Below are 14,604 nucleotides of genomic sequence, written 5' to 3'. Positions count from 1 at the left end.
TGATCTACAACAATCACGAGAAACCGTACTCACCAGAGAATAAGGAAAAATATAATGAAAAACATTTTTGTGGTTTCCGCTATAGCTTTTCATTAGTGTCAGCTCAATATTGAGGTACAGTTATAAGGGAGATAACGTTTTCAAAGTCAACATGATAAAATTTGGTAATAACAAAGATGGTAACAAAAAGTGTGATATAGGTTGTTGTTTATTTTTTATGTTTTATATATATAATACATAACTGAATGAGATGTGTTGCCTTATTCCACTTGTGGTCTTTAAAATTCGGTACCCAAATGCTAGAAGATGACTACAAAGAAATACGTGTTCATAGAATTCTCTTGTCTAGTTGGTTTTTATTACCTACCGCAGACCTACGACTGTGTTTTATCCAAAATTATAAGGCACTACTATTTTATCTGGTAACATGTGCTCCTTTTGTCTGTAACTTTATTGGTCAGAGAGCGTGAGAAACGAGTTACGTCACACATCAATGGTGGAAAAAGCTTTCCGGTTGGAGATCAGGCTCATTTACCGTATGTGGAAGACGGAAGGACTTGTCATTTTTTGAGTCCTTATGACAGCTCACCATTAAAAATAAGACTGAAACCCAAACTATGTTTTAAAATCCAAAGAAATGCGTTTTTTTGGAAGAATTAAATTATACTTATTTTTCAAAGTAAGACATCGTATTTTCTGATATGCGTATGTTTGTGTGTTTACATATGGTGGAAGGTTTCCTAAGTATATGTATTACGCTCGTTCATGATTTTTCATGACTTTACAGTATGCAAGAGCTTTATGTCAATGGAGCGTATGGAGTTTTTTCTGGTACATGAAAAATAACTTCCAGAAGTGTTTGAACCTTTGTTCAATTACAAATCATTGTTCTGATTCTAACTTTACTTTCAACTTTTTTTTTCAGAGTACTGATAGTTACTATGCCCAAGATAATGATCAGGTAAGACATTAATATGTGTGTGTCTATGTATATCTTGTTATTAATTCATATTGTTACGTATTATTATTATTTTATTTCGGATTAGTCTTTGATTTATCATGTTACATACCACTACTTCAGATAATCGGAATGTTAATTAATAGTTAATTAAATGTTTATACATATATATATATATATATATATTAAACTTATGTTATTTGCATTCCCTATTTAACACAAATATATTTTAATATACAAACATAAAAACAATACAATTTATAATAACGGTTACTACAAATAGTTATTACAAATAATGGTTTGCATACAATAGTTTTACAAACTTACAGACAATATTGAGTATTATATTCAGTGTCAAACTAAATGTTTTATCGACGCTAGGTCTTCGGCGAACAAATTTGTTCCGAGTTGTTATTCTCACATGACGCTTAAGCTAGCTAGCTGTCGTTTATTGATTGGCATTTACAAGGTGAAGCCTCCTAGCGATGATATTGAATATCCTCGTAGATATTTTAACGTCCAAAGTAATTCACTGAAGGTCCGACATGGTCAGGTGGTTAGGGCGCTCAACTCGTTATGTGAGGGTCGCAGGTTCGAATCCCCATCACACAAAACATGTTCACTTTATCAGCCGGGGGACATTATAAGTGAGGGTCAGTCCCACTATTGATTCGTAAAAGAGTAGCCTAAGAGTTGGCGGCTGTGGGTAGTGATGACTAGCTGCCTTCTCTCTAATCTTACACTACTAAATTAAGGACAGATTTCCCTGTGTGGAAATGTTATAGATTTCGAACATTACAAACCGTTCAGTGAATCATTGTTTGGTTTTTAATGTGAGAAATCGATAGCATTCCTGGTTCAATTCTGCAGTTTTCCGATTAATAAATGTTAATCACAATTAAAGCTTTCGACGCCTATAGCACACTGACTGAGGCTGACCAATAATATTATTTTTCTTTCTTTCGGCTGGCTGCTTTTTATATAAACCACGCGAGACTCCAGAACTTTCACCAAAGTTCGCGACACACATTTTGTACATTATTAATTCTTACGCACACGAACGTTTTATAAATTTAGGAAACAGACGGGACTTGCGCAATGCATAGTCGACAATATACATCACATGCAAGAAAAGAAAACTACACAGAAACAAGCGTAGTCACTAAAATAAATTTACAACGGTAAATCCATTACAAAGTGTAAAAATCAAACCGATCTTTTACTTACTATTAAGATTCTGTGCTAGCGTGTTTAATTTATAATTTTCAGATGGGGCCGGCATGGCCAAGTGTGTTAAGGCGTTTGACTCGTAATCTGAGGGTCGCGAGTTCGAATCCCGATCGTCCCATACATGCTCACCCTTTCAGCCGTGGGGGCGTTATAATGTGACGGTCAATCCAACTATTCGTTGGTAAAAGAGTAGCCCAAGAGTTGGCAATGGGTGGTGATGACTAGCTGCCTTCCCTCTAGTCTTACACTGCAAAATTAGGGACGGCTAGCGCAGATAGCCCTCGTGTAGCTTTGCGCGAAATTCAAAACAAAAAAACAATTTTCAGATAAGTCTTTAACACAAATTGATAAACAAAATGTATGTAGCTAACTATATTTTCACCACTTACAAAGTGTTAAAGGTTTGATTTTAAAAGTTGTTAGCTTACTGAAGTGTTTTGGAAATGTACAGTATGCATTTAAATGCACGTGAATATTCGTAATCGGTTATTTTAATAGATGACAGCTGAAAACATTACTTTAATGTCTGTTTATTATGTCTGCACGAGTTGGTAAATCTCTGAAGACGTTAGTCTAATGTCTTTTCTAGATTTCCTTTCAACACAACTTTACTTCTTGATTGGACATCAATTAAGACCATTTATTGTGTAGATGCTTTCGTATTTATCAACATTACGTTTTAAACTATAAGTTACAACTTTTTTACAGACATTGGTTGACTCCACGTTGAACTTGGAGAGTGTAATTGATAACTCATGTGATATATGCAATAAGCTTATTACAAGTGAAAGTGAACCGAACAGTGTGTAAATGAAATATATTACCGTTTCACCTTACACGCCTCACTTCAAACCTGAAAGCACATAATATGGTCATTAAATTATACTCATGCATTTGTTTTTATAAGAACGATATTCCAGATGTCACTCTGTTCTTTGTAACAAGCTTCTTGGAAGGGCAGCAAAGTCAGTCTTAAGACACAAATTTTCACAAAAGTTATACTCTGTTGGCTTTCAAGACTACACTCTACCAGAATGAAGACACCAAAGTTCTTTGAAGTTACATTGTACCGGAGTAAAGGCTTGATAGATATGAGTGAAGTCGAACGTAATTGATATAATTGTAATAAAACCTCTCATTCTGTTACGTGGCAACATAATAGATTTAGAGGTGTGGCTGGAACTTGTGCACTTTAGGCTTTTGATCATTGAGCGACTTCTGTTGATTTTTGTGTGTGTGTTGTTATCCCGTTAATGGTCCCTGGAGACACTCCAAATTTCATCGCAATCAATTTTTGGATATGAGTGTTCTTTTCACAGATAAGAATTACCACAGATCTACTTCATTTGCGATTTCGTTTTATTTCGTCTTTGCAAAGAACACTGAAATCCCCTTCTGTAGAATGTTGTGTACATTCGTTCTATATCTTACATAGATTCAAAAAGACAAGTCATGTATTCAAACACCAATAATTGTTAGCATCAAACTATGTAAGAGCAAAATTCGTACTTCTCGTCTGCTATTCGAAAAATTCTGTCGGAATTATCTTAAGATTTGTTTTAATCATTTTATCCTAAGATTTGTTTTAAACATTTTATCCTAAGATTGTTTTAAACATTTTATCTTAAGATTTGTTTTAATCGTTTTATCCTAAGATTTGTTTCAATCATTTTATCCTGAGATTTGTTTTAATCATTAATCAAATATTGTTTCTCCCATTTCTTTATTTTCTTCTATTTCATTCGAGTGTTAAATGTAAAGTCTTTATTTTAAATAACATAATTTTAGTAAATCAACATTGTTTCTTTCGAAACATGTTAAACTAAATATAATCCCCCTCCGGTGGCTCAGTCGTACGTTTGAGGACTTATAATGCTCAAAACGAAGTTTCAATGCTCGCGACGGACAGAGGGCAGATAGCCAATTGTATAATTTAGCAGGGAACAGCAATGAATACCTAGATATATGAGTTGATTCAGCACAACACCTGGTGTGCTGCAAAATACTCTTGATTAGCAGAGATAAACAATTAAAATTGGAAATTCAACTTTGATACTCCTGTTGTTTGTTTGTTTTTTGCATTTCGCGTAGGGCTGCGCGAGGGCTATCTGCGGTCGCCGTCCCTAATTTAACAATGAAAATAAGAGGCATGGCAGTTAGTCATCACCACCCACCGCTATCTATTGGGCTACTCTTTTACCAATGAATGGTGAAATTGACCGTAAATTTATAACGCTCGCACGGGCGAAAGATAAGCACGTTTAGTGTGACGGGGGGTTTGAACCCACGACCCTCAGATTACCACTCGAGCGCCCTAACCACCTGGTCATGCCAGACCGGCGATGCTCGTAATTTGCATTCAGGTGTAATCCAGGAGTTTTGAGAACATTCAGGGGATAGACAAAAAGGAGCAATAACGTGAAAATGTTGTTAATTTGTTATATCTTTAATGAGATAACAGAAAAATATATAGCACTATCAGTTTTTAGAACATATTCGATGAGATCTATTCAAATATGATTCCAAATCCTAATTTTAACACTGGCTTTCATAAATACCTACGTTTTCATGATTTTAGTTACATATTCTCATAAAATGTGTTATACACTCGCTGTAGTTTCTTAGATTCTCTTATTCAATTTAGCCTACAAAATTATCAAACAATAACCAAAGGTAAAAATGAAACTCAAAATAACACCAACCAGTTTCACCCTTTCAGCCGTGGGGGCGTTATAATGTGACGGTCAATCCAACTATTCGTTGGTAAAAGAGTAGCCCAAGAGTTGGCGGTAGGCGGTGATGACTAGCTGCCTTCCCTCTAGTCTTACACTGCTAAATTAGGGACGGCTAGCACAGATAGCCCTTGAGTAGCTTTGTGCGAAATTCAAAAACAAAAATAAACAAACCTTCTTTGATTACTTCAAAAAGTTCATTTTCTGTGTTTGGCTTGCGATCTTTCCTTAATCGGATTAATTCAGCCCATAAATTTTGAATGGGATTGATATCAGGTGATTGACTTGGCTATTATATAATGTCATTTCTTTATTTCTAAGATATCTTTTAACGACTACACAGCTGTATAGAAACTTGTTTGATCATAATTTGTAGGATTGGAATAAGATCCAAAACACTACAGCGAGTGCAGAACACTTTCTGTTAAAATATGTAATTACAATGGTGAAAAGATCAGGTATTTAGATCAATGTTAAAATTAGCATTTGAGATCATATTTGAAGAAATCTAAAAACGTATATGGTTGCATATTTTTTGTTATGTAATAAATATGAAAAATAAAAACATATTAAAGGGTGTTACTTTTTATCCACCCCTGTAGGTCATCATGAAATAGAAAATTCAATGAACCGTAGAAGAATTTTATGTTTTATCAGTTAATTAGTTACTAATGGAAACTTTTTGTTTTTCATCCAGATTTCCAACATTAATTAGTTTATGTTTGTTTAGGGTTGGCTTTAATAAGTGTAGGAACATAATCTATGTTTAATATTTTATGAAGGTGTAAGTCACGTTACTTATTATGATGAGGTGTGAAATTGATTTTTATTCGTCGAAAATACTTTAGCCAAGAAAGTAAAATTGTTTCACGTAATACTGTAGAAAAGATATTGCTATCATTATATATTTGCGAGAAATTTCAAGCAAAAACTGCCCAAAATTTATTTATCAGTGATAATAAAAGGTCGTATTTGTGTGTGCGATAGAGAAAATAACCTAGAAATCTGAAATTTCTCACTCATACTAAGTGGATCCTGAGGTTGTACACCTGGGTATTATTACTTATCTTATCCACATGCGTACGCTTGCTCATATTTTTTAATGAAACAAACTAGCGAAACACAACATGAAAGAAGTATTTCCTTACATAAGAACTTCTAATATATAGAAAAGCCAGTGCGTGTTAGTAACAATGTGTTCCGATAATGACTTTTATGAGGCAAAGTAGGTAAACCACGTAAAAAGATTATGTGATTGTCTTAACTCGAAGAGAAAAAAAAATCAATATACATAAAATTTTGCACCCACTCTCAGCGGACCCTGGGAGTGAACACCTGAGTATTATTACTTATCTTATACACGTGAGTGTACGCATCTATTTAACGAGGCAAGACAGCGAGAAACTTCATAGAAAAGAAATGGTTCCTTATATTACAAATAGATATCATAGACAAACAGACATGCACGTGTGTGCGTGTGCGCGTGCGTTTTTCTGTACGTGTTATTGGCATAGCTCCAATAGGAAGGAACTTTTCTACCTATACTAAACGGACCCTGCGCATCTTTTTTAATGGGGTAAGCTAACAGAAAAGAAGTGGTTCCTTAAATAACAATTTCCAATATATAGAAAAGCCGGTGCGTTTTGATAAAAATGCGTTTCAACGATGGCTTTTATGTCATGTTGTTTAGCAACAAAAGTATATAGGTAATACTTTTATGCTAAATAGGTTTATAGTAAACATACTATTAGCCTAATAACCTGAAAGAAGCATCTACCATACTCGTCGCATAGCAACACGTGTTTTATGTACTATAACTCAATACAGATCAGACTTTCAACTGTGGATACTTTCACTTTGAACGTACTTTCGACTTGTTGTTAGTTAGTTTTGCTTTGAATATAAGACGAACTTATAGGTATATTGTGGATCGCCCACGAGACTTGTTGCTTAGCAACGAATGTGTTATATAAAACAACTTAACAGAGTTTCGACTTCAGCGACTGTGCTTTAATTTATTCGTTCTCTAATAAACTGTTCTGCACAGGTGTAACCGTAATAGTTTTCACACACTTGCTGTGAAAGAAATACATGTTTCTGTGCTAAAATGATTTTGCAGGGACAGGTATAATCATTTCTGTCCTGTTTAAGTATGTTTATTCGAATCGACATATATTGTTTTCAATGTTTGTTGTTCGTGGTCAGGGTCATTGTGCGCAGGGCCGTAGTCAGTGGAGAGCAAATGGCAGATAAATAGAAATATTTTGTGTCATTCGAAGTCAATCATTCTGGTATCATAAAATTTCTGCTTAAAAACCGACATCTTAATAACCTTTGTTTGATAATTTTCAAAAAACGTTGTTTATTTTTAAAATTATATGCAAAGACTACTCGACGTCCAACTGTAATTATTTGGAAATGTCTTAGATATAGTTCCAAACAGTAAAAGCTGAGTATCTTATCCAAAAGGTGCGAACAGATCTAATTACTTTCCTGTAAGTCAGTGATAAATTTATAGATTAAATTTAGAGTTTAAATCACTACGGTGGAGAAAGCACAGATAGCCTATTACGTAGCTTTGTGCTAAAACAAGCAAAGCAAATATTCGATTTTTATCGTAAAATATATTCTCTGCTCCTTACCAAAGGACGCCGCAATCTAAAACAGTTATATATTTAATTACAGTTATTTGTGACTTGCAAGCATTAACCTTTGCATTTTATACATTAAAACAGTAATTTAGTTTTTATGGTATTGTAAATTTTGGGAAAACATTTTATCTGGTTGTAGGTGTTTGATATAAATAAATGTACTTGATATTCTTGTTTGTTTATTGAGTTTTGGATAAAACTATTCGAGGGCTACCTATCCCTAATTTTGAAGTAATGGACCACATGAAGGCAACTAATCAATATCATCCATTCTTGGGCTACTCTTTACCAACTAGTAACGGGATTAATCGTTACATTATAGCACCCTCATAACTAAAAGGATGAGTATGTATGGTGATGCGATTCGAACCAGCTACCCTCAAGTTGCAAGTTAAGTGCTTCAACACATATACAGTCGTGGTAAGAATTTTGGTTTAAGGTCTATCAAGTCCCGAAAAATTTAGGTTTTGAAAGATAACTAAGAATAGTCAGAGAATGTAGTTTCTCTTCTCCTAAGTGGTTCATTTTGTGAAACTGTTTTATAGAACGGAAATGTACAACTACTTTACTTTCTTGTTTGTTTTGAGTACAAAGCTACACAATGGGCACTTTACGCTTTATCTATTGAGGGTAATCGAACCTTTGATTTTAGTTCATTAAGTCCCTAATCATACCACTAGGTCGCTAAATTTGTTTAGGCTTCCACTGAATGCATAATTAACGTTAAATGTGTAATAACTCGTTCATTCTATAATCTAAATATATTCAAATTACGGTTTTGAAGTTTTGACGGAAAAGTAAAATTTTTGCACGAATATTTAAGGTTACAAATAATACTTTTGATGAAAAGGAATTCCAATCAGTTTTAAAAGAAGAAATACAGTCCAATAATATATGTTTTGCTAAATTCCGTGTGATCTCATAAGTTGAACACATGTTTCTTTTCATTATTCATAACACAGTTTTAATTTTATAACAAATAAAAAAATAATTTCTTTATAAATCTTCATCCAGTGTAATTGTATAAAATGCCACCCGTAGGCACAGCGATAAGTATGTGGAATAATTACTCTAAAATTAGAATCGATAACATCGATGGGCAAAGTACAAATAGTTTATTTCAACAATGTTTTTTTCAGCAACGTTGTAATACTTTTATTTTTGTAGACTGTACTTATTAAAGTATTACGTATAATTTGGTTTATAAATATATGATTGTATTTAGCTTTGTATTTGCCCTCAGTGGCGTAGCGATAAGTCAAAAGACACATAATACTAAAAATCAGATTTCGATATTCGTTGTAGGCCGCAGTACAAATAACCTCTGGTATACCTTTTCTTAAAAAAAATGAAAACAGCATTATATTCTTAAAATGATGGTGCTGTCATCTAGTAATAGAATGTAATATTATTGTTTACGAAAAAGTATTAATTTATATGTTACAAAATAAGTTCTATTCAATCTATTGTTAAATGTTGTTCATCAGTAAATTAATGCTTTTGCTAATATTACTAAACGACTGAACGAAACGTAGACCTTCATGTTTGTTGTGATTGTGTTAATAGTGTTGCATAAAATATTATGGACGTGTTTATTACTGAAATATTTCTGGATACAGATTTAATCTTTCTATTTTAATTAATTAAGCTCTTTAAGTATAACATTCTATCTGCCTATCTGTTAAAGTGTTTGCATAAATTGCAAAATTATAGGTTGTTAAAGTATTATTGTAATCGTACACAAAAGTTGTTGATGTGTTACTTGTTTTCAAAACATACTTCTCTTTACGATAAATTTAGTGACCGCTTGACATTTGATTTTGTATTTTAGCCAAGACTTTATGTTGTTTTTGCAAAATACCATAAAATATATTTTAATAATGTGTACAATAACCAAGTGTATTTTATTAATAAAATATGCGCTTATCTACTTAAGAATAAAACTGTGTGATAATAAAATGTCCTTGAACCAATTACTAAATCTATATCTTTTTTGATCAAGATATTTTGTGATAGTAAGAGTTATGACATTACTGTTTAACTAATCAGTTGTCACACTAATTACACTTTCCCTGTAGGCACAAACACCTTTATTAGAAGGAGGAAATTGTGAGGAAGTCTTTGTAAGTTACAATCAAGATTTTGTTTTTTAAGATTTTACATGTTTTCTTCAAATCTTAAAATAAAGTGATTGTTGAAAACAAACTTTTTTAGAAAATAAGTTATTATGATACTATTTTGAAATATTTTAAAATAATTAACGTTATTACAAGATGATGATTAAGATATGATGTCAGATTTTACATCAAATGAAAACAAATACCTAAAGATTTCATTTTCTCACAGGTATGTTCTGTTAAATATTTCAAAAGCAATAAAAATGCAAAAAATTAATTATCATACAGACATGGCAATTCCAAAATGGCGATGACTATATATACTCGTACAAAAATCACTACATAAAAAGCCAAATCTTTCCAATAATAACTTTAATCTGCAACTAAATGTTGAATTCCTGTCAGTTACATAAATTCAGGTTTGAAAAAAACTATTCATACTGAATAGTGCTATATTAATAACCACAAATTTGTCAGATTGACTCAGTATTTGATGGCTACTTGTGTACGGATTTTTGTACGGTGTTGTGTTTCGCCCTATCCCTACCTTGTTTCTGTACTTTCCAGCTTTATCACTCCTACATCAAACTTATTTTTATCACTATTACTTATTCCGTGTTTATTTAAAAAGAAAAATTCTTTAAAGTAGGTTGATAAGTGAACATTTCTTTTATATTTAAATGGTAATATGTATTGTTATTATAATGTCAGTTCTGTCCGTTTATCTAATTTTGGATTACACTAAAGACCAATGAAGCTGGAATGGTTTCTCCAAGGCGGTGTAAGCACTCAGAATACTTGCCACAAACAGTCACTATATATAAGAGCAATTTGTGCTTCCATCTAGTGACCAGAAATGAAATAGTTATTTTTGAAACATGAAAATGATATATACTTATAAAATGAACTAATTGCTAAACAGTAGTTTTTCTTGTTATTACTTCCCCACAAAAATACGTTGTAGAAGAACATAATATTGTTGCTGTTATACAATCTGTGAAACATTCGATAAAAGCAATTAGGTGTTCATATCAGGCTATAATCCAATTTTAGCAGTTATTTGTTGGCATTATGGAGTAAATAGATTGAATGTCACAACAATTTGTTTTCTCAACACGTCCATACATACTAAGCACTTTTATGTTTATTGATATATTAATACGGTTATCAATGGTTGCTGAATCGATTTTTAATATTTAATAAAATAAAATAAGACAAAGTTTTAAACATGCAATAGATAACGACTTAAATTAAAAAGTATAAATATTTATTTGCACAGTTAAGAAACCTGATGATAGCTGATATTTTGTTCTAGCATGTTAAAAATAATAAGAACATTTTCAAGATAGAATAACCTATCTCCCCTGTTACTTCATTTATATTCCAATCTATCTGAGAGTATTAGACAAATATTAAGATTTAAGTTCAGAAACTGGATGTTGTGACCAATTTAAATTTAAAAGCATTAAAGTAATTATTTATTAAAATTGCAATATGAAACAAATTCATTTAAACCAGAGTGATTTTTGTTATTATTTATGAAGTGCATAATTAATTTTCTAAATTCTTTCTCAGTCTTTAAGTCATTAATGTAATTGTAGTTTTATGATTTTTTTTGTTTTTCTCACACCTAAGTAGGAAAAAGCATATGAGTTAGAAAATCCAGAAATAAGATTTATGTTATAATAAATTCTTGATGAAAACAGTGATTTTTAAAATAAGGAAGATAGAGTCAAATTTTAGCGTTTCCATATGCTTTTGTACAAGACCTGTTTTAAACATCTTTGCATAAAGGAAAGAATAGATATTGTTGTGAATCTGTATTTTCAATGTAGTGTTACTTTTCTAGTTTCAAAAACGAAATTTATTTATTTCTTTGCTATTAAGTGCAAAGCTACACAATGGGCTGTTAGTGCTCTGCTAATCACAGGTATTAAACCTAAATTATTAGCATCATAAACGCTCAGACTTACCAATGAGCTAACCAAGAGTAAAACATGAAATACTGACAAATATACCTTTCTTTTTTATACATTTTAAGGCAGTAGAAAACAACTTTGTTATTGATATATACAAGTTTTTAATAGTCAAAACTGCTTTTTTATGTAGCCTTAGAAATTATTAGATTTATATAAATACTCCAAGTTTCGCTACTCTTCATGAATATTGTTAATGAATAGAACTCAAAACGTATTAATTGAAATATTGATTAATCTCATTGGACATTTTTAATTATTTGCTTCCTAAAAAACAAAGAAATGGAACAGCTATAAATTCTCTCCTTAACTGAACAATCTTAATGATTACGTCAACTGTGAATCCTGTGTTATTAATGAATATAATAAATAGCTAACAAAAATTCTCACAAAAAGAGTTTTCATAACTTTTGTTAAAGATTAGAATAGAATAAAAACGTTGCAAGAAACATTTATTCGAACATAAATAACACAGGACTTTTTATGAAGAAACCGAATACATGCTGATTCACGCTTATCTTAAAAAGAACAGTCTCCAAGAGGGTCAGCAGTAAGTTTATAGATTTATAAAAACCGGAGTTCATTTCCCCACGATTGACAGATGACACTATTTGCACTAACAAAACAACAGCAACAATATCAAAAATATCAAAAAGCAAAATCTATTTAGTAAAATGCTGTTGGTTTGTAATTAAATGATAACAAGAGTTTTATGAAGATCTACATTATGTAGAAACTTATATGTTGTTGTTTTCTTGCTGCTTGTCATGTTTTTACGTATGTGTAAGAAGAATTCTTTACAGTAGGTGTCTGTGATTTGTTGGAGATAAATTTCAAGAATAAACAGAGAGCAAACAATTCATTTGTTTTTTAAAAAATATCATCATAACAAGTGAAACATATATACAAATGTTTGTTATACAGTTAATCGCCACAGTTGTACTACTCAGAACCTTAAATAATTGTCTCCTTTTACCAAGAGTCCAGACAGACGGGTTCAGTTACTTTAGCACCAAATTACAATACGAATTATTATTATCTACTCTGTCATCACGATACAGTCATTGATAAATTCACTTATATTACACAGTAAGTAACACACTCCAAATGTTTAAATAATTATCTTTAATATTAAAAATTCGTAAAGGCAAGTTCAGTTACTTTATAACCCAAATAACAATATAAATTATTCTTCTATTCTATTTTATTACAATACAAGGCTGTGATACTCACTTAAAAATCGTCACGATAACTATTGTTTACCATGGTTGTATTCAGAGCTATATATAATTGTCTCCTTTTCGTCCATACAGACATATTAAATTTCTTAATTTTAGAACACCCTTTAACAAGACAAGTTATTCTCTTGTATTTCTGTTAATACAATACGATCTGTGAAAGTCACATTAGAAATTATCCATTATGGATAAACTCCCACGCAGTCTAACTTCACTTTTACTTTCACAACTTTCCCGTTTAATTGGTTATGTAAGCAAACATGCGGTAAATTATTGCTTCTAAAATACAGAATTTAACAATTTCGATCCTAACTCTCATATTTACTTTAAATGAAACTGTCGTATACACGTATATATATTATTGCTTACAGTTCTCATCAATATAAGTTTCAAGCAATGAAAATACAAGCCTATTAAATATTTAAAGGAAAAATCAACATATAAATTATTTGAATAATTATTATAATTGCTACCAATTAGAAATTATTTATTTTTAAAGTTGACTGATGCTATTTTACCAATATTTTCTTGTGATTAATCTTTGTAAATATATTACTGAATATATCCTACAATTTAACTCAGGTTTTCTTATTCAGCAACTGTTCAATCCTACTTAGCCTTTCAAATTGTTCATCTGCAAAAAAAAATGGATTAGCAATTTGTATGATTATTTGTTGTATTTATATGCAAACAATTTCCTCTAGAAAACAATTAAAAATGTGCTCAGGTTTACGATAAACTCTCGATGGTGACCTAATTTTAGTTGACAACTGTGTCCATCATGTAAAGTGTACATCTATCAAAATGTATCATTAATTGCAATAAATTAACGTCTTCTAAGACATTAACGGTTCGGGCCAGTATTTGATAAGAAACGTGCCACACAAAAAATGTTTTATTCAATTATTAATTTTTCAACAGAAAACAGAATTTATTAGAAAACAGTTACTAAATAGCAAGTTAGCAGCTTCTAATTTTAAAGTAAAACATATTTTTGTAAAGCACTTAATGATTTGTTTTAAAAATATTTCGAATGGAATTATTTTTGTTATGTGTAGACAAAAGAAGAAGAGGACTGGGTATATGAAGAAATAACGTTAGAAAAAGTAAGTTGTTTCCCTTTGGTAATGAGTAATTTTATGGTTATTACTATTTATATGAATTTTATGTGAAGATGAATAACGTTCTACTAACAGAAAAAAAAAAATCAAATTGTCAGTAATTGAAATAATCCTAGTTAGATGTTTTCTTTTTTTTCTATATATGTTTAATTACATAATTTAAAAACAGACAAAATGTTTTTCTTATTTGTTATAAAAACACATAAAAATTTGGTCTATATTTAGATAAATGTTACCTTTTTAACGTCTCACAGTCTATACTACAGAAATACTATTTTTTTTTTGTGTATGAAAATCGAACTAAAATGTGTTTCCATGGGTAATTTTTCCCAGGGAGAAGAAGGGCTAGGGTTTACTATTGCCGGAGGGGTTGATAACCCACATGTTGACAATAATACAGGTATCTACATCACTAAACTGATCACTGGAGGTGCAGCAGCTGTAGATGGAAGATTACGGTAAATGCTTCTCCTTTTTATAAAGGTTTATGAACAGCAATGTTTAATAGTTTATATTATATTTTTCAAGTCTTACTTAGCAGCTTATAACAGGTACATTTAAAGACAAGATTATTTAAATTC

At 31.2% G+C, this 14,604-nt stretch overlaps 1 protein-coding gene across 4 annotated transcripts in view; it reads left to right on the top strand.

Annotated features, from left to right (window-relative positions):
- Positions 1 to 929: 929 nt before the first annotated feature.
- Positions 930 to 14,604, top strand: part of LOC143245847 (disks large homolog 1-like) — a 119,624-nt gene continuing 105,949 nt past the window's right edge. For 3 of the 4 annotated variants that reach the window (XM_076492119.1, XM_076492113.1, XM_076492105.1), the window contains exons 1-3: positions 9,650 to 9,694; positions 13,961 to 14,008; positions 14,357 to 14,481. Coding sequence is in view for 2 of the 4 variants with exons in the window: in XM_076492113.1 (XP_076348228.1) it covers positions 14,469 to 14,481 (13 nt within the window). In the remaining 2 variants the exon portion in view is untranslated. Of the gene's footprint in view, positions 962 to 9,649; positions 9,695 to 13,960; positions 14,009 to 14,356; positions 14,482 to 14,604 lie in introns of those variants that run through there. The other variant, XR_013025700.1, reaches the window with a different exon arrangement.

Source organism: Tachypleus tridentatus, chromosome 1 (genome assembly GCF_004210375.1).
Source record: "Tachypleus tridentatus isolate NWPU-2018 chromosome 1, ASM421037v1, whole genome shotgun sequence".
Taxonomy (NCBI): domain Eukaryota; kingdom Metazoa; phylum Arthropoda; class Merostomata; order Xiphosura; family Limulidae; genus Tachypleus; species Tachypleus tridentatus.
Note: the sequence above shows the minus strand (reverse complement) of the source record. Positions and strands in the feature narration are given on the sequence as shown.